Source organism: Psittacula echo (assembly GCF_963264785.1).
Source record: "Psittacula echo genome assembly, chromosome: 5".
In the NCBI taxonomy this organism is placed as follows: Eukaryota; Metazoa; Chordata; class Aves; order Psittaciformes; family Psittacidae; genus Psittacula; species Psittacula echo.
In genome coordinates, this window is record NC_137739.1 from 41,173,714 (window position 1) to 41,194,389 (window position 20,676).

Consider the following 20,676-nt stretch of genomic DNA (forward strand, 5'->3'; position numbering starts at 1 on the left):
TTTTTTCCTTGTTTTTTTGTTTGTTTTTTTTCAGAGTTCAAACCAGAAGTAATTTTTAGATGCTGGATTGTAAGAGAGAATTACGTATTTCCCTATTGCACTCAGAACTGATTCTGCAAGCCTCAGCAATCTCTTGAGGCTATAAAGCCTAATAAAAGTCACTGCATCAAACTAAAGTGCCTCAGAGATCTACATTTAAAAACAGGAGTATTATTTTATTGTGCAATTAAACCGAGACATTGCAAACCTCCCATGTAAAAAGATGAATGACACTGTTTAGCTTTTTCCCAGAAATTGCATCAAAACCAGATGCAATCAACACGCACACACTTACTGTCTGCATTTTGGGAGCACAAGCTCGGCTGACTTTACAAAGAAGCTTCTGCACATCATAGTAGCTCTGTCCCGTCACTTTCATTAGCTCCAAGAAGGAAAGACATAAAAAGTCCTGAAAAATGACAGAACAAATCAGAGACCACAACCTAGAAATCAAGACTGAGGACTAAACTGATGCAATATACACAAGATGGTAAACCCATGGAATGTATTGTGCTATGTCATACACTACTATGCTATACCTCACCTAATTTTCTCTGGTATCAGTATGTTAAAAGAAATTATATTTATATTTTAAAGAACATAGAGTCAAAGGACCAAACATTCAAGAGCTGTGTAATAAAATTGCAATAGCACGTTTTTGCCCACAGAAGTCTCTATGTACCTAAAAATAACATTCAAAATACAGCATGTCTTCTAGATCGCAGTCCTAGGCCTAGATCCTGCATTTGTGATGCATATTACTGAAATATATATGGCCTCTTGGCTCTCTTTAGGTGGGCGCATTCGTAACAGCAATTTCAGAACGTACTGCTGAATCAACCCGTAACTGATAGTGTAACTTCACAGAACGTTCACACACTAGGTTATACAGTATACATGTGTTTTGTGAAGTGGTCACAAATTAATGTCTTACCCCACACAAGTAGTAGCTGCACATCCCTGCTAAAATAAAGCTACTTTGGGCTCTTAAGAAGTGAAGGTAGTAAGTACATAGAAGTTTAAATGTTTTAGCTGGGCTTCTATCATTTTAAAGCTGTATTTTTACAAGGCAGCAAGACAGATGGAGTGTGCAATGCCCTTATTCTATGTAAAGTAAAGCTCCCTGTAAATTAAACCTCAAAAAAGTAAACAGTACATGCACGAAAACATACACAGAAATAAAAACCAAACCCGGACAAACAACCAACCCCCCCCGAAACCTCTGCCCCACAAGTATAAAATAACCCTTTCACCTGACAGGTAGTGATCTGATGGCGACTCAGCCTTTCACACAGCTCCTGAGACAACCTTGCTCTTCTGAGTTTCTTAGCAGCCATGATATCCAATCTACAAGGCAAACAAAACAAAACTTTGAAAGATGCTAAGAATATGATTATGTGGACAATTACACCCACTCCTGCTAAAGAACAGGAAAGCTGGCGCACTTGCATGTGTGCGTGTATATACGTGTTCATACAAAAACTAATGTGATACATGTAAGTCTATGTTACATTATATTATCCCTCTGAAAGCAGTTACGTTAAATTATATCCCCTCATATTCGACCATGCCAGTAGAGTCAGCAATGTTTACAGGACAGGTGGTTTTGGGACATAAGAAAGCTGGAATTACTTGGTGGTAAACTGAACAAGAACTCCTCATGCTATACTGCACCGGAAAGAAATAAGGTTCTCTTTGGATGCCTAAACACAAATAATAAACACAGTACTTAGCCCTGTAACATATACTGCTAGAACACAACACACTGTTCTGGTGACCCGGGATTAGTGACAGATGTTAAGAGAACAGGAAGAACCTGGAAAGGAGACAGCAGAAAGACTGAAGAGCTGGAAACATACTTCAGCATGACTCAACATGGTCAAACTAGTCAAACACATATCATTCTATGTGACAATTTATGAAACAAACACAGTTAACAAAGAGTTCTTCATTTTAGCCAACAGTGTAAAAGAAACCAGAGGCCAAAGCTAAGCATATAACAATGAGAACTACAATGTAAATATTATTTTAAAATTGAACAAAAGTACCACTAATCCAAGGCAGCATCAACTGTGGAATATTCACTCACTCAAAATCATAAAATCATAGAATGATTTGGGTTGGAAAGGACCTTAAAATCGTCTAGTTCCAACCCCCCTGCCATGGGCAAGGTCACCCAAGGCTCCACCCAACCTGGCCTTGAACACCACCAGGGTGTTAAATTTTATTTATTGAGAGTCCTGCTTAAAGCATACCTGATTATTTCAGATAAGCCTTAAGGCTATTTTACATAGCAGTAAGATTGCACTGCCACTAGGAATCCTTCTCCTCTTAGCCCTCAGCCATTTGCATTGGTCCCTGTTTTTTCTTATTAATTCCACACTACTGAACAAAACTCCACAGGACAGTATTCAGCTCAGTACAACCTAGAGCACACACCTTCCTAATCTACATGTATGTTCAAGCATATAAGACTGTTTCACAAGTATTATTCAGGCAATATTCCTGGTATTTAATTAGCCCTAAGCTTAGGGAAAATAAAAAGGCCTTTAAATAATGTCAAATCGCTACAACTTCTGCAGATGCACAGGCCTCACATCTTCGCAAGATAGAAACTTCATTGTGCCCTCTACAAAATCCTCTTTAGCCAGGAAGAAAATCAAAGTTTGGACAGTTCCGTGCCCTTCGAGTTGCCAGCTGCAGTAACAACCACACAACCTGCATGCTACCTCGCGCATGATGGCGATTCCTGGTTTTGCACATACACCACAAACCGCTGTGGCACAACCTCTGTCAACTGACTGAGGTGATCACAGTGCTCCCCCAGGAGCACTTCCCGTATCTTCGGCGGCCCCGGGACAGGCGGGTAGACAAGGACACCCGTGAGGGGGTAAAATGCACATATATCGGCACGGACTTACACCAAGTGCTGCAGGGGAGCTTGGCATTAGCACTTCGCCTGGAAGGAGAAAACACGCTTATGGCCCCAACTCTTAAAGGCGAGCACCGGCGGACCCCCCCCACACCGCGCAGCCCAGGCGCTCAAGCGCTCGCGTGCCCCATCGCTGCGGCATCCGGAGCTGCCTGTGCAGCTGGCACTCCCGCCTGGCCCCGGCAGCACCGCAGGCACCTGAACTCCCGCTCCCGCCGCACCTGCGGGGTCTCCGCGGGACGGGGCTGAGCCCGGAGGAGCACCGTGCCCCTCAGACCTTTCAAACGTTCCCGGCGGCGCGCGGGAGGGGGGCGGGGTCCTGGGCAAGGCCCTCACTCGCGATTGGCTGCTCTTCCCGCCAATCCCGCCGCACCCACGAGTGCCGGTGGCGCGCAGGGCATGCCGGGAGCGGTGCTTCCCCGGTTCGGGAGGGCGGGAGCGTGCGAGCGCGCGTCTTTCCCTTTCCCTTTCCCTTTCCCCTGCCTGTGATGGCGGCGTGCGGGCTGTACCGCAGAAAGTCCTACACGTAAAGCACATAAAGCACCTACCAAACTGGAAAGTCTTCGGCATGGAGAGTGATATGTATACGTTCATTTATAGTAAAGAGTATTGGAATGCTGATTCTTGTCTTCGAGTTGAGGGGTTACAGACATCAGGTCTGCCATCAGGTGTGGGAGAAATGCCTTCTGAATGAAGAAGTGATCATCCTGTAGTGTGAATGTGACAGAGAGCATCAGTCAACAAACATGACTGACATGACTTTACTAATGTCTGCAGGATGAGTTTTCCAAGTCACTCTACCTTATACTAGAAAGCACCGAGTACTGTATGTATGTTGTCTGTATAATCTTTACAGTTCCAGAAATTAACCTAACTGAAGGAAAACATGGACCAGTATTACCTGGAACATTTACTGAAGGCCCGTGCATTAACAACCACAGGGCTGTAGTTTCGTCTGTACTGAAAAAGAAAGGCTACACTGAACTATGAAATACAGAACACTTCAGCCGCTTTTCCAAATGTAGCAAGGAGCTGACTCATGAAATGCCCAACAACTGCAGTATCCAAAAGACTCAGTGGAATTAGTGTTGCCTTCTTACTCTGAAGTGAGGGAGCTTACGTGCCCAAAGGAGTACAGAAGGGTAAGAAGCTGCACAAGGAGTAAGCAGCCCACACAAAAGCAACTCGGAGCTTTACTGGGTAGGCAGCTGAACAGGGAGAGAAGAGATGACATGGAGGAAGAGCTCCTCCTAGTGTAGTTGGCCTTTAAAAGTTCACTTGAAAAAACGTAAGTCACAACTGAGAAAAGCTGTCTAAGGGAAAGCAAAGGATGTCTGTTGCTGTGGGTTAGTTTCAGTGGAAACAAGAGGGCATGACCATAGTATAACTCTGTCACAGACCAGTACTTCCTGCTTGGTACAGGAGGAGCAGTAGCCCTACCTTCCAACCAGAGCTGCAGGAAAAAGTAACATTGCCGTGCTGACTTTTACTTTTGTCCCTCTCACAAATGAGCAGGGCTTCCCCTTCACCTCCAAGCCAATAGGCTTCCTTCCCATCTTCTACAAAAACCAGAATACTTGTATTAAACCAGAGAACTGTTTTGGGATTTTGTTGAGCAAGGAAAGCAAATCTTACCAACCAAGTCATGCAGAAGATTTGAGACCAAAACCAATATTCCCTGGTGCCTATCCTGCAAGATCTGTGCATTCTCAGTGGAGTCATGACTGTCCCACTCTCTACTTCTCAGATACTCAGATATCCCTTTAAACCTACTGACAAATAATCATGCACCATCTTCTCTGTGTAACTTGAGAAAGTTACTGTTATATATCCAGAGGATAATCAGGGAAGTATTCACATATGCTTAGGCACTTCAGTGTTCGCAAGCAGCAACACAGAAGGCAGCACCACGGCTTCTCTATGTTTGCCGAGGACAGTAGTCACTAGAGAATCAGGGCTCTCTGCAAACAGCTCTGCTCTGTGACCTTGGTCAAGCCCTGTAATGACAGGGTATCTGCTTTCCTTCTCAGTTTTGGTTTTACCTATTTAGACTGTAAACAGAGTAAGTAGTGCCGGCCCAATAGACTTATGTGTCAGGCACGATGCAGCAGAGAGCTGCTCTGGTCTAAGCTTTTACCTGCCCTGGAACTTTAAATAAGAAGAGATTAATAAAGCTAAGAGATGATTGTAAGAACTGAGCTTCACCACATTAATTAAGAAGGCCCTTTAAACCAGCAACACTGGAGCAAGACTTACAGAAAGGCAAAGCATAACAGCAACAAAGTCTCACAGAAGGAGAGCGCTCTCACATCAGACACACCAATTAGAATAAAAAGGGGAATGGTGATTAGCTTGCTAAGGGGCAAGCCAAGAGGGACAGAGTCTGACTTGAAGGGCACAGAATGAAACTTATCAGTTCTGATCGAAATAAATATTCAGCAGTTAAGTAATTCTGCAAGCCTCCAGAACTGAGAAGATAATGGCAATTTTTTTCCATTCTGGAACAGAATCCACAGAAAAATTTCTTCCTCAAACCCAAGGCAGCCTTTTGTGAGCATATTTAGATAATAGTTTCGCATTCTGGAACATTTCAGATCATTCACTTAATTACTAAAACAGCATTAGTTCACTGATACTGACTGCAATCCTTGGGTTTATTACTATTTACCAACCATTAATTCTTGCCTTAAAATTAGCAGTGCTACCCAACCCCTGTGAAAGGAAAGTGTCTCCCCAAGAGTTTAATCTATGAGAACACAGCAACAACTCTGACTCACAAGTGTAATCCAGATATTCAGAGCAATTCACCACCTTATGCTTGCTGACTAATGTCTAATTAGTCAAATATATTCTTACTCCATTGGGTTATCTACTTGATGCCCACCACATTCTTAAAAAAACCCTCACAACTGAACATCCATGTGCTTCCAAGACTAGAAAGCAATTATAGACCAGCCTGTGCTTTCCTGGGATTAGGGTCCCAATGGTTCCTCAATAACAGCACACAAACAAACTTCCAATGAATTATTCTCTCTGTTGCTGTCTCCCCAAAGGAGATGCAGATTTACTTCCAACCCTTTGAGGTTCCCACATCTCAAAAAAAGGCAAATTAAAGGATCTCACAGGGAGAACTGCACCCTGGTTAAAAATGCATTATTTTCCACGCTGCTTATACCAGCACAGCTTTAGCAAAGCTACTTCACTTGAGACTTTCTCAGCTGCATCTGCTCCAGGGCTGGGTAGAGGGAAGAGAAACCATTTTTCTGTTGTTTCTAAAAGCTGCTCAGCACAACCTCACTGTTATCATTGGCTGTAATAAACAGATCAAGAAAAACAGACCTGTGAAAAATTAGCTCATCTTCTCATTCTGACTGATTCTCCCCCTTCCTCGATCCTCTGAACTGTCTGTGGATCAGATAAATGGTCCTCCCCAGGCAATTAACCTTTTTCCTCCAGCTCAGGAAGGATTAAGCCAAATTATAATGAATCATCCTCAGGTATTAGTGAGGACCTGTGTAACCACACACATTTACAACCAGGAAAAAGCAGCTTTTTTCTCAGGACAGACAGAAGGCATTTCTCTGTTTTCTACCTCTCCACATGTGCTGCTGGGGATTCAGAGTTACCCATCACCTGCAAAACCATTTCAGAAATGCTCAGCAGCAGTGTAGAGTTTTTGAAAGAGAGCATCTGGACCTCCTATCCTTTTTACAGAAAAGCAGACTAGCCACCCTCGCTGCTGTTACAGGCAGGACAGACCCACCTGCACATTACAGCTTTGGCAAATTCAGCTCTGTTTGCTTTCTGCCCAGACTACAGCAAACAAAATGAGAGACCTCAGGGATTATTCCACTTTTAGCCTGCACTCATCTAAGCAGATTACCTTCCAAGATCAGCTTCCTACTTCATTTAGCTTTTTCTGGTTAAAGGGACAGCAGGAATCATTCAAGTCTTTGGCCTTGTCATATTTCCATGTTAAGTTTCTGTTAGATAAGAAGTCCATAAACTGATAGAATGGCAGCATAATAAGCAATGTGGAGTTGGTACCAGAGCAGATCTTTACCCATACCTGCTAAACCAAATTTACCCCACATAAAACCCCCCTCACCTCCTCCTGCCTTTCACCTATGCCCTACCAGCACTCCTTTTTTACTGCCTTGTCTTGAGTTTGTTTACTGAGGTGCTGGGGTTGTCCCAGTAGTGATGTCTGCAGTCACGAGATATTGCCACTCCTGCCACAAATTTTCCTGCAGCTTTCCCGGGGATGCTGAGGTAAACCAAGAAATGACAAATATCAGAGCAGTAGGCTTTTAGTATCATTGCACAAAGCAGATAATATCTGAGGTGATCTTTAGGTATTCGTTGCAGCTTTTTGTTGCTAAAGCATGGAAAAACTACCATATACCCTGTTACTCAGAAACTTGAGCTATATTTAGACTTCAGTCCTGTGAAGCACATCTGTTTCAGTATGACCAGTGAATAAAACTCAGTAGTTCAGTGGTTCCCCTTTGATCAGCTTGGTTCTCTGGGGACGTGTGCATTCAGCATGTCACCCTGTGATCCGTCACAGCAGCCAGCCTTTATTGAGAAGCCACAATTAGACTAGAAAATTCCAAGCACCTCACAGCAACCAGCAGAGAAAGTGCATTGTGTACCCCTCGTCATCACACACAGTCAGACACCATGAAATTAGTACTGATGGTGCCTAGGTTTAGCAGTCATGGTAGGACATCTGTTGCTTTCAGGTACAGCCCTCGCTTCATCTGCAGAGTTCTTCAGTGGAGAAAAGAGACAATGGGAGCCATTGGACTTTACTGGGAGATGAGCTTTTTTGCTTGGACAATACCAGCAGAGAACAGTAGATCCCAGACCCACTGTACAGTTGCAAGAAATGGGGGTGCCCCTGGAAAAAAGAAAGACTCATTCATGTACAATGTCACAAAAACCCAACAAACCCTGATGTGAATATTTTTTGTTCATCTCCCCACCTGAGGAGGTATGTTCCAAATCAGTAAAACTGCCTGGTTTTTTTGAAAAGAAGTCTTCACTTTGTTATGTTACAGATTCATCGCTCTGATAACCCAGCTACTGAACTGAGCCCAATAGCTCTCATTTCAAACAACAAACACACAAACCAGCAAACAAACAAAGCTGGGAACATTTCATTCCATGAATTGTTTCAGTCTAGAGCCTTTGGCTCTTGCATGCTTTTCATTCTACTTCTTTTTAAAGCGGTGAATGAGATCCCTATGGCTGGGACTACAAAGGAAACTTGCCTCAGACGTCCTCACTATCCTCCCCAGATGACGTTGCTGAATGTTTCCGAAGGTGGCTGAGTGGCAAGAAAGGGAGAAAAAAACACCAAACCTGGGCAGAGAAAGCAGAGGACGGTCTCCACTCATGCACTGTTTGTGCCTTGCAGTTTTCTGCCTGGCCATGAAAGAATGAGACATCTTCATGCCCTGCAAGCGAATGTTACTCACTCTCACACACCACCTACAAGGAACATCACAGTCCCAAACAAAATCAAACCAGAGACTCAGAGCCCCATGTGTTAGTAGTGTTGGCAAACAGATGCAAAAAATCTTAGTGGATAATTACGGGAGAATTTACCCACAGAGGAAAGAAGACATCAAGTTAATTCTGTGGTGATTATTTTTTACCTTGAAGCACAGTGCTGCTTACCCATTTTACTGGGAGGAGCACACAGCAATAATATATTCAAAGATCGCCCCGGAACTTCTCTACCACAAACTCAATTACTATAGAGAGTATTCATGCAAGCATGTTTGCCATTCACTGTTTGGGCATGATGCCGTAGCTATGATCATATTATCCTCATTGACTGCCCATGACAAATTGATTTTACAGAGTCATAGCTATTTTTTAAATCATCACAGCAAATTATAATGAATGAACTAAGCAGCAAATTAAGCCTGTGCTTAATTGAAGTAAAATAGGACATTTGTACAGTGAGAAGCTGAATGCATGATTAGCTGTTTAGCTGAACCAGGGTCCTATTGATTGTCTGATAACTGAACTTTTATTTCAGTGGTCTTTAGCGTATAGGTTTGTAAATCTTCAGTAAGCATCACAGTTCAATCCAATCCAATTCAATCCAGTCACTGAAGGCATATTTTCCTAAACCTCAGGAGTTTTCACACTCAAGAGTCATGAAACGAGCCACTCTCAGCTTTGAAAAATAAAGTGGACCATAAAGAAAGGTGCCTCTGAGCTGACAGAAGATAAAACCAGTTTGCATTCACCACTGACTTTCATCATAGGTATGCTGTCATGGCAGCAGAAGAGAAAGGTGTTTCCTGGTCTGTGTGACTCCACAGCCTTACTGTAACAAAAGTTTAATTCAATCAGCTCACATTCAGATTCCACTGGGAGCTGCATGTATCCATCACCTCTCAGCAGGGACTTACCAACTCATATACGAAGGCCAAATGATTTTTAAAAGCCTCTGATTTGATCTGGCTTGATTTTAGGGCTTACAGCTTGAAACACTTTTAGCCCCAGGGGGTGCAGAGCTGCCATACTTTTAACAGGAACCATCTGAAGAAAATCAGGATAGAGATGACCCAGACTGGTAGAACTTGAGTCACTCTAAATCTGTGGTCACTGTCAAATATCTGGGCTTGAATGATAAGATCAGGAATTTAGACAAGTCATCGGAGCTTGAGACTCGTTTGTCTTAACTGTCAATGTTGCTTTTAAAACAAATACTCTTTCAATATACTACCTGAATTCCTTCTTACATTGATGAGGATCCACAATGAGGTCAGTGAAATTAATAAAGTTACACAAAGCAAGACTAAGAAAATAATCAGGTTTTTGGGTGTTAAAAATATGGATCATAAACACAGGTTTGGCTCTTTCTTTTTCTCTGCCTTTAATCTGACAGAGAAAAAAAAAAGCTGAGAGTATGAATGAATGTCAGATGTGAAGAAAATCTTTGAGCTTTCAATTTCCTATTATAAACCAGAATAGTAAAAAAGCAGCAGAGGTCAGGAATAAGATACAGTGAAAAAAATAAAAGCAGCATGCACACTCTTTATTCCAGGGATAATGGTCTCAATCTGCTGTGTTCGAAAAGAGACGCTGGGAGAGAAAAGCCAGAAATAGCAGAAGGTTTTACAGGGCAAGGGAGGGACACTGTTATTTGCACTTGATCTACATACGAATCCGTTTGAGGTTTTGTAGGTGAAATTCTGAGAGCCTGGGCATCTACACCCTTATGCCGCAGTCTCTTACCTAGACCACAGAGCGAAGGCACATGCCCTGCTTTGTCATCTGGGAGGAGTCAGAAGATGAAGAACAATTCTGGAGCCACCCCAGAAGCCAAGACCTCTGTCTCCATCCCAGAGAGCTTCGAGAAGGGCAGATGTTTGGTTTCTGTTGGATTAAGCTTTTGGCTGGAGATTAAGCTTTGTTGTGGGTTAGCTGCTGATCTTAGCTGGATAGCTTTCCTTCATATCTGCCAAAATGCCTAGAGTAACACATGGTCTCTTTTCATGCAGTCTGTCAACAACCAAAGTCAACACATAACATCAAAACTACACATTTTAAAAGAAATGGAAAAAATAGCTTGGGATGGGCATGAATTCCCTCAGTCTCTCCTTCCCACTGCTAACTGTCCTTGCTTACCAGTGCCTCAGTTTCTCCTTCTGTCTGTTCAAAACATGGAGAAAAAAGGAAATTGCTGCCACCACTGCAGCCACAAAACTGTGGATATTGAAGGAAGCCAAGAAGAGCAAGACGTTATTCATAGACACCAAGGCAGTAGGACTGATGAGGAAAATGAAATTTATTATCACATGGCTTCTAAATAACTGTGCTCCAGGTATACCCCTCAGAAACTAATTTACTCCCAAACCCGAAAAGGTTAGATATAGATCCAAACATCATGGCCAAGCATGGTGCTTCTATCTGCTTTGCTGACTGGGGAAGCTCAGAGAATTACGACAGACTCCCCTGTTCCTCTAGGAGGTACGACAGGGATGTCCTAACCCCCAGTCCTCCAAGGCTGGCTACTGCAGTGCTGCTGATCCGTAGCAAGAGGGTGGGCTAGGTGCCAGGAAAGCACATTCTGACAGGCATTCTGAACCATCCTGTGTTCACTGTCAATTCTACTACATCTCCTGCAGGGGGACTAAAGCACATGGCAGCTGTTTGCAGGGTAAAGAGAAATCAGGGCTATTTGTGACGTCCGTTTGAGGGCTCTTTAATATATATTCAGCCTCTTTTGTGGTCACTGTTTTATCCAACCATAGTTTCAACATTCCACCACACAAATGCTTCCTGACATTTACCATTTCTGGCACCATTAAACTCCATGCATGACAATGGGGGAACATGGTGGGTCAGTTCATGTTTGAAGGCCAGCCACACTGCGAAGATGAACCGATGCCCCATGTGGCTCTACAGGCTTCGGAGGATACCTGCTAAGACCATTCCCTTTCCCTTGTGCGGATTGTAGCACTTGAGGTAAATCCTCGTTTCCTTGGTTAAATTTTACTCGTCCCTTAGGAAAACATTCATGGAAATTCAAAGCAGCTTTGTCTGATGTAGAATTTAGTAATAAGTGAATTGTGTGTTCCCCTTGGTTCTCATCCAGTGCTGTTACTTATCTCAGCATCCAATGTATCACTGTGGCTGTGAGCTGGCACCCTGGAGTGCTTGTGTCTGTACTTGAATTTTACTGATAGCTATTGATATTCTCAGGGCTAGGTTTGAGAGGGACTGGTGTCAAGGTTTGGATTCCTAAGTCTTGTGGAATTGGTAATTCCCATTCTAGGTGTGCTTGTTTAGTCTTAACCCTTCAATATGTAAAGCAGATAAATTAACGGTCGTGCATGATCAGGAGCAGGAGGACGCAGCTTCTTTGTAAAACCTCATTAAAACTTAGATCATCTCTGCCTTGCCAGTGTGTACAGCGGGGACCCTGTGAGAGCCTTCCTTGCATTTTTGGACATAACTGTCTCCCTTGCAAGGTCTTCTGTCCTGGCCAGTTGATGACTGCCTTGGCCAAGCTATCTGCATTTCAAAACCATCATACTGTTACAAAGTGCCCAGTTCTGCCTGCCTTTATGGAGGCAGACAGTTTTCCCTCCCGTGAATAATCTTCTTACAGCCCAATGAGTCAGTGCTGCTTCTCTGCTCAGGCTCAGCCCTGATATTCAGGCTACAAGGTGTTGCAGCACTGGGGGCTATTTGATCAACTGCTATTATTATAATAAAAGCTATCCCTGACAGAGCCGCAGGTAAAATCTCTCTTGGGAGCAGCATTTCCTGCTGACTCCATACAGAAGGCTTGGCAGAACGCCCTGTGCTTTACAGATATACTTTGCTGGAAACAGAAAAATCCTCCTGCAAGGCCACAGAGCCAGCGCCCTACAGCCCTTGACCCTGAATATGCAATCTCCCTGGAGACCTGACGTACATGAAGAAATATAATCTTCTTGAAGCATCTGCTGTCTGCGTTGTGTTAAAATATGACTGGGATGCAACTGTCAGATCTCCAGCTCACTCACTGCAGAATCCTTTATGAGGCAATAAAAAACCCCAGCCCAATCTGAAAGTAGCTCTTGCACAGAAAAGGATCTCTCTATTGCTTTAAGGAGGGTTATTTTACCATGGCTGCAGCCAGAGAGGGTTTTGTGGCACCCAACAGACATTTCACCTGCTTTTCTTTTCTGTGAAAGTAACAGCATACAGCAGATGGGAAACGGAGCCAGGTTTCAGGAGGTTACTGTAATGGCATCACATGCAAATCCTTTGCCCACTGGGACCTGTGCAGCACGTGAGCTGTGCTGGGGAAGCTGGAAAGAACTTCCCTGATCCGATGGAGCATTCGTAAAGAGGCCTGTCCTCGTACATGGATTATCCTGACAGATCAGCTTTCCCACTGAGGTGGAAGGGGAGGTGTCTGTTATCTCAAGGCACAGAGAAGAGGGGGTCTGCTGCTTTTTTAACTTCTTGATGCATATTTTCAGCCAGTTGAAGGATTTGGTCTCTGCTCTGAAGACGTAGGTGCTGGGAGCCGGAAGAAGTGAGACCAAATGCAGAGCTATCAAAGAAGGAGCACTGATGTGGATTGTCAGCAATACTCTGATCTGCTGTTGTTTCAGTTATCTGCATTTTTTTCCAACACTGTAAACTCACCTTCTTGACATCTGTCCTGCCCTTGCTCTCGGTCCCCCTTCCTCCACTTCTCCCTTTAATGCTGGTGTCCTCATTTCCCCTTCTGTACATATGACCCTTTCACTATGCAGGGATTAGTACCTCACTCATAAATATGTGAAACAGATATGCAGATGATTTAATTTGCTGGGTTTTTTAGGGCCAGCGAGAGAGACTGGCATGAGGAGAAGGGTATATTCTAGCAGGTCAGCTGAAGAAAGCATCTTGTATACAGGATGAGTAATGGGAAACAAGCATGTGGAACACTAGAACCAAACTGGCAGGGAGACCTCAGGGCATGAGGACAAAGTGGTAAGACATAAAGGCCACGCAAATAAGGAAGAACAGCAGAGAAGGTCAGAGATGTTTCTGCCTCCCCCATTGTGTGTCTACCAGGGAGAACAGATGAGTGGGGAATATGGGAAGCAAAAAGGGAACAGAAATATGCTCTGGCTCTGGGCATTTTGAGTTGCTGGTAACTCATTTGGGAAGAGGTGCCAGAGGAGACAAGAAAAATGCAGGTGTAGGGATACGATGGCGAGCTAGGAGGGAGGCAGAGGTTCTGAGATGGAAGATAGCAGTAAAAGCTGTGTAACTGGATGGGGACACCCAGATAGGGGACACAGCTGAGCTGTGCAGAGATTCCCACCGAGGAGGAGAGACAACAGAGAGTCTGTGATAAGGTGACAATGAAGAGCTGGAAATGACAGTGCTGTGGAGTCCAAAACCAAGGAAAAGTTGTCAAGTGGCAAGGGTTAAGTCACTGGATCCAAACCAGGAAATTGAGATGAACACTAAAGCCCTAACACACAGTAAGACCTTGCCAGGAAGCAGTTGGTGAGGCAGAGAGGAAGGACAGAATTGGGGCAATGAAAGATAAAGCAGAGAAATAGTGTTTAATGGCCCATACATGGCAGTAGTGAAGGACAGGTTTCCGATGGCTCTACAGGCAGATATAAGGTCATGGGCAGACTTGCTGGGACACAGTGTAGTGGCAACAGCGCTTTCACTATCAGTGTCATGCTTGGTGCATGCCTGGCTCTTGCCCAGACAACAGTGGCAAGGGTAACTGTAGCCTATGCTGGTGTTTGGAGACACTCATGCTGCTTTCAGCAGTCATACAACACAAAGCCCTGCCATAAGCATGCTATGGGGACCATGCTGTGCTCACTGCAAGATCAAAGGGCAACTGTGCCTTGTCATCACATTTATCAACCAAAATACAATTGCCATGCTAACTCCAAGCAGCCACTGCTGAGGAGCCAGATGACTGTACAATACTGTTAAAAATCTATTTTGCCGGAACATTCCAGCACCTGGCTAATGTGGACACTGTGTGTCATCTGCAAGAGTCCAAGGAAAGAGGCTTCTCATGTGCCACCAGCTGTGCCCCCCTCCACTGGCACCACTGGCAAGTTCAGGTCATCAGCAGGGATTTGGCTTCCAGTGTGACACTGGGGGACAAGGCTGGATGGAAAGTGGCAACAGAGGTGCCTCGTGGATATTTTGGCCAAGCTGTTTCATTAGTGGAAGAGGGCTGGGATATTTCATCCTTAAAAACTTCAAGAGATTTTCATTTAATGCTTACTATGAGATCATAGCCCTTACAGATCCTGTTGGGGACAGGCTCACATCAATGCTAGAAAAAAAAGCCAAGTCCTGGCCCGGAGAATTTGCAACATGACTGAGATTAGAGATGGCAGATAGGCACCAATGGCCAACAGATGGAGCAGCATCAGAACAGAAGGACATCTGGGATCAGCACAGCAGCCTGGGTGGGAGGGAGTAGTTTTGGTGGATGCCTTAGCTGGGGAAGAGAAGTGGATGGGTCTGACTCAGGCTGGGCACACACTGCTCTCATTAGCAGTAAGAAAATGCACACAGACGGGAAGACAAACCCTAGCAAAGACATCGAAAGGTCCCCAGGGTGAAAACTCCCACTTTTTATTGAAGATGGAGCAGGACAGTATGGCCTTAGACATTAATTTGATGTTAAAACCTTATGTAAAACATGTTTGAAAATGATGGACCTAACCCCTCTCTGAGCTAAGCGCTCATCAGTAAGAGGCTTTAACCCCTCCCAGATCAAACAGGCCTTCCTATGTACCAAAGCAAGCAGACACACAGCTTGCAAGGTCAAGAGCAGTCAGCTCAGGTCTTAACCTGCTTCATGTGCATGCAGAGCTTTGTTTTGGATATTCTCTGGATTGCATATGCTCGGGAAAGTGGCAGTGAGTGGGCCTGGACTGCTGTTGGCAGCTTGGCTGGTGATGGCTCTTCTTTGCCAGTAGAAGTTAGGATGCAGTCAGTGGTGCAGCATGGAGGCCATCTGCTATGATTATGGATCTAAACATGCACACTCACAATGTGTATATGCATTTATATGAAGGATCAGTTGAAATTATGTATTATTCCACATACACTGAAACTCAAAGACTGACCAGAAGCTTTTTGCTGATTTTAGCCCTGAAAGCCTATTATGTACCATTTGTGGGGGTGTTACAGCAGAGGCACTGAACAACAATTGTGAACGTGCTGCTATACTTGTGCCTGGAGGCAAGCATGTCAAATATTTTCTGCCTTCCAAAGCATTGACAACTGCAGCTGTTGCAGGCCTTAATGGAAACTACAGCCCGTCAGCAATCAGCACATTTGTGTTCAATTGCTAAAGGTGGGGTGCAGACAGGAGACTTAGGGTACCTGTGATTGCAGCATGGACTTGCAGTGGAGGTAAGGCACAGAAAGGGGCAGGTTACCAAAGGAGCTGATGGAGAAATGGGAGCAATAGGAAGAGCTGTGGTATCAGATGAGCAGTCTGACAACAGAAACAGCAACATAGATAAGCTCTGCAGTAACTGCAACAACACAAGCTGATAGAGCAGATGGTCACCTCAGTTTAGCCTCTATCATGGCTTGTTGCCCCTAGCAATATCTACCCAGAAGTATTCTACTGATGGAGATGGGATTATGTAGCAAATAGAGGGATATCAGTCTCATTCTGCACAAGATAAAACCCTGTTGCCTATCAGCTCTGACAGTCCCTTCATTGTGCTGGCTTTGACTTGGGCAGACAGAGTGATGTGATGATATACAAAACCATTTCTGGGGTAGATTCAGATGGTGGAAACCAGGTAGCACTTTCCCAGGTCCTCAGCTTTCTTGGAACTTTATTAACTCACTCCACAAATCTGGAAAGTTGGTGAACGGGTAAAATGCTACACTCCCTTCCCCAGTTCTGAAATGACCTTCTGGGAGCTGCCAGGACATTTTCATCAGCTCCTGATCAATGCTATTTAGGGCTAATCCTGACCTACTTCAAGGCCTGAAGTGAAAATTATTTCACTAGTTTGTGAAAAGCACTTAGATATCCTTCAGCGAAAACTGTAAAGGGAAGGCAAATACTGTTATTCGCATCCCCAAAATACTAGGTATAGAACCATACTGAAGCAGCAATGCAGATACATTGCAAAGGGGATTAACCACAAAGGAGAGAGAAATTTCTGCACTGGAAAGCGTCCCATATTTGAAAGGCCAGAGATCTACAGCACTATGCATATCTCAGCTCACATATTTAATAAATATTGTCTCAACTGCATATGTTTACTTATTTTTTTAAAGAGCAAATTGCTTCTATTTCCTTCTTCTTCATGATAGCGTCAAAGCAGGACAGCATGCCACACAACAGTGTAAACAAACAGCATGAAAAAACCCACCAGATACTTAGGGGTCTTTAGCTCCTAAATTGACTAAAGCATAAATACAAATTGACGTCAAGCATTTGGGATTACCATTTAAAACTCGCTATTTTCTGAGATACTGTGAGGCCATTCACATACAAAAATCCAGTGGCTACAAAGGATAAGTGAGCCGCCCAGACTCCAGTGTAAGGTGTCCAGGAAATGGTCTGCTTCCCTTAGAATGGAAAACCTGCCAGTTTGTTTAGACCTACGAGAAGTCCCAAATACAGAGAACATGGAAAAGCTGCTTCCAACCTGTCCAGCTCTTGAAGATTTGGGAATGTAGATGTCACCACTAGTCCTCTCTCTGCCACCGTTACCAACAGGACTTGCGTCACCCCCTGCACTCATCACAGCCCTTGCATGGTGGAAGCTCATCCTGGCTGTGCACTGGAGCTGCACAGACTCCACGTGCAGTGCAGTCTGCAGTTGTGTGATGGCAGGGACCTGCTCCAAGGCTGTGACAAGTCACCTTCCACATTTCGTCTTTAGAGTCTCAGTTATGTAGCTGAAACTTCAAACTAGATGTTCTCAAGTAAAATTGTAAGTAGTGATGAAGCTTATATGGGATCTCAGTCTTCTTCCTCTTAAGCATGACAGACATTTTCCACTGGAACCCATGGAATTAAGAATACACTTTAGAATGCAAAATGCATTCCTGAGTAGGCGTTTGTACTGTTCAGGTCCTGAAGTGGTATAGCCACATGGCAGCATGTTCTGTGGGACAAGGTATTCTGCTTCTCAGCATGATTAACTCAGCAGGATGGAGCACAGAACTGTATGGCTTTTAGTACCTATAGTGCTTAATAAGCACTAGCTTGCATATCTGTAGGTGTATTTTTCCACCAAGATGTAGGTCAGGAATCTGCTACAGGAAAAGAGGGCTAGAGATTTTAAACATCCCTTCTACTTCAGAGTAAGTTTAGGCAATCATACTTTGGGGCAAGCAGACAACTTTTGCATTGCTGCAGGTCGTAAAGACCCCAGTAGAAAAGCATAGCCTTGTATTCGAAGTGGTGCCTTTGGACACAAACTGACCAGTATATCCCCAGCCCTCCCTAGCACTTCTCTCAAGACAGCACTTTTTCCCTTGGCATCTGTGCCAGCTGCCCAAGGACCAAAAGCAGAGCAGGTACTGTGGGCACCTCCTGCTTCTGCACCCTCCCTCTTGTTCATGAAGCAGTAAACCAAGTGGCAAACCCTTGATGGAGCAAACCCCTGCCATCCTGGAAGAAATAAGCCATTCCACATGGTACAAATTCAGAGTCATGCCTGTGGATGACTCGCCAGTAATAAGCTTAAAGCCCAGAGCCTTACCAGCCCTTAAAATCAAAGTTCACCTGCCCAAGAGGAGACTGACCTCTGTCAGCTTAAAAGCTTGAGTGGTGCTGAGGTCCCTGGGCAGCAGCAGAGCTTGTCCATTCCGTGGGGTGGGAAGTGGAAGGAAGGGAAGGTCCCTTCCCCAGGGGTGGCTCAGGACACTCTGAGGGGAGCAAGGGAAGACAGGTACAAGTGGAGACCATATGCCAAACAGGCACCATGCTCCTGAGGCCTCACCAGCTCTGTGACGTGGCTGTTCAGGGTTAAAGCAGTGGGGCAAGGGGACGCATGGTGGGAACAGCTTCTGGTTTAGCAGGGACTGCACCATAAGAGAGATTTCCTTCTACAACAGGGGACAGATCACAGAGGAGTCTGGCAGCTGCTGATGTCCAGGAAGGAAGGGGAAGAGAGTAGTCTTCTCCTCAGGTGGTTCAGCTGCAGTTTGCAGGCAGAACTGAAGCTAAAACTCTGGTCTGCAAGCCTCCCCCTTGAATACAGGTTGCATGTATTGAGGGACCAGGATAAACTAAAACAGAAAACGTTTGGTTTCAGTTCACATCTTAGTGGTGGCTCATGTTTTATTCATAGTACAGGAAGGGCAGAAGCTCCCGTGAACAACAAATTCACTTTTCTTCCTGTGCAGGTTTCAGAAAACCAGTCAGCAGCGCAATGCTATTGAACTGAGGAAGACTCCAGTCACCCACTTCCTAATTCTCACAGCAGTTAAAGCCTTGCAGTCTTTTTCTACCTTTCACAGTCACAGGACTAGTCAAGCAAAGCTTTGATAGGATTATTCTGCTTTAATTACAAAATGCACTCAGACCAAAGGCGCGATAGTACCTGGTATATATGTACACATTTCTCTCAATCGTAACACCAAAGACCAAGAATGCAGTCTGGTCCTGCTGTATATCAACCATTTCCCTCTGGCAAGATCTTTGGAGTACGAACAGACATCACAGTAATGCTTGAACTGCTTCTTGTGCGCAGGACACCAGACTCTGTATTTCATCATGTACTTTGAGATCCTGTAGGGTGGACCATACAAGAGATAAGCAATAGAAAGGAAACAAACTGGAATCTTGGGGTGACCGGAGACCATATCCCACCACCCCCCAGAAAAGAAAAGCAGCGATGGGCCACTCTCCTTGCTGCAGTTAGGACAAGGTAGATAAATCACAAGGGTTTTTTATTGCTGGTGAACTCAAAACAGGCAACTTTAATCTACCGAGGAAGACACACAAACAAACAAATGTTAGGCCTTGTGCGTTTTTTTTCTCAACGTAAATGTCTCTACAACTTCAGTTCAGCCCCCGAGCTCTTGCTGAGCTGCCACTGAGACCTTGGTAATGTGCTCTCTGGGCACTTCTGTAAGACGTTGTAAGAAGCATCACATGTATTAAAAAGGGAGATTTTGCAGAAAAGACAAAGCTCTGACTGCAGCCATGTTGCTCAGAAAGGAGAAGTCTGGCTAATGCTGCTGCATTAGGTACATGGTATTATGTATAATTATTTTATTTATGAATTTGCAGGGTCCCTTTCTGTTTCTGGTGTGCAAGCTGCAAGTAAAGTGCACTTCTGGATGTAAATTACCACTCTATGAGGATGCAATAGCTGGGTGGTACACATCAGACATCAGTGGAAAGCAGACTACAATCACTGTTACAATGGCACAGGCAATAAGGATAATGGAGTAAGATACCAGATGCTGCTAGAAAACCTCTCCGTAGTTTGAGCATGTAAATATTACATCACTGACCAAACCAGTGTCATTTAGGAAGTACCTTCTAAAGACACATGACTGTTATCATGCACCAGGTTAGATTTGTGGACAGCCACTTCTCCTTCCCCAGCCCTAGCTGCAGCTGGGAGTCACCAAACCATGTTGCCAACTCCTTTTAATCATTTAAAAAGAGTTTTGCAACAGCTAAGGAGAAAGCAGGGATCTCAAGGATGTTTCTACAAAGCTGAGGGTTTCAGATGATGCAGGGGTGGTGTAGGAGGCAGCACGACACCACACTTCAGCTATGCTGTGAGAGGACAACCCAGCTTTATTTAGACACTGCTTAGTGACCCTGACAGACCCATGGCCAAAATGGGGAGATCCTAACTCTCACCTGCACCTTCCACTTCTTGGTCTGGTCCAGTAGAGCTCGTCTGCATTGTCTCACATACAAATCTCATCTCTTTTTTTCCCCATGTACAATGTCAGGTGACTATTTTGCTGGGTCTACACACCCAAGAAGATCAAAACTCCACCCTGTTCCTCTGATCTTGTAATACTGGCATCACAGCATGGTTAAAAAAAAAGCTATTCAGTGTTTGTTCTCTTTTAAATTAATGAACTATAAAAAGGGAACTCTAAATACCCACCTAAGTATTCTGGATGCTTTAGAAGACATTGCATACCCCACGGCAGACCTGGTTAACTCCTTGCCACTAGTGTTTTTGTATGTCCAT

At 44.4% G+C, this 20,676-nt stretch overlaps 1 protein-coding gene across 1 annotated transcript in view; it reads right to left on the reverse strand.

The window, feature by feature from the left end:
- RAD51B (RAD51 paralog B) overlaps positions 1 to 1,376 on the reverse strand; it is a gene marked incomplete at both ends in the record, with an annotated part of 422,640 nt that extends 421,264 nt beyond the window's left edge. The window contains 2 exon segments of the mRNA XM_080618204.1: positions 335 to 448; positions 1,293 to 1,376. Of these exon segments, the coding sequence (XP_080474330.1) occupies positions 335 to 448; positions 1,293 to 1,376 (198 nt within the window).
- Between the last annotated feature and the right edge of the window lie 19,300 nt (positions 1,377 to 20,676).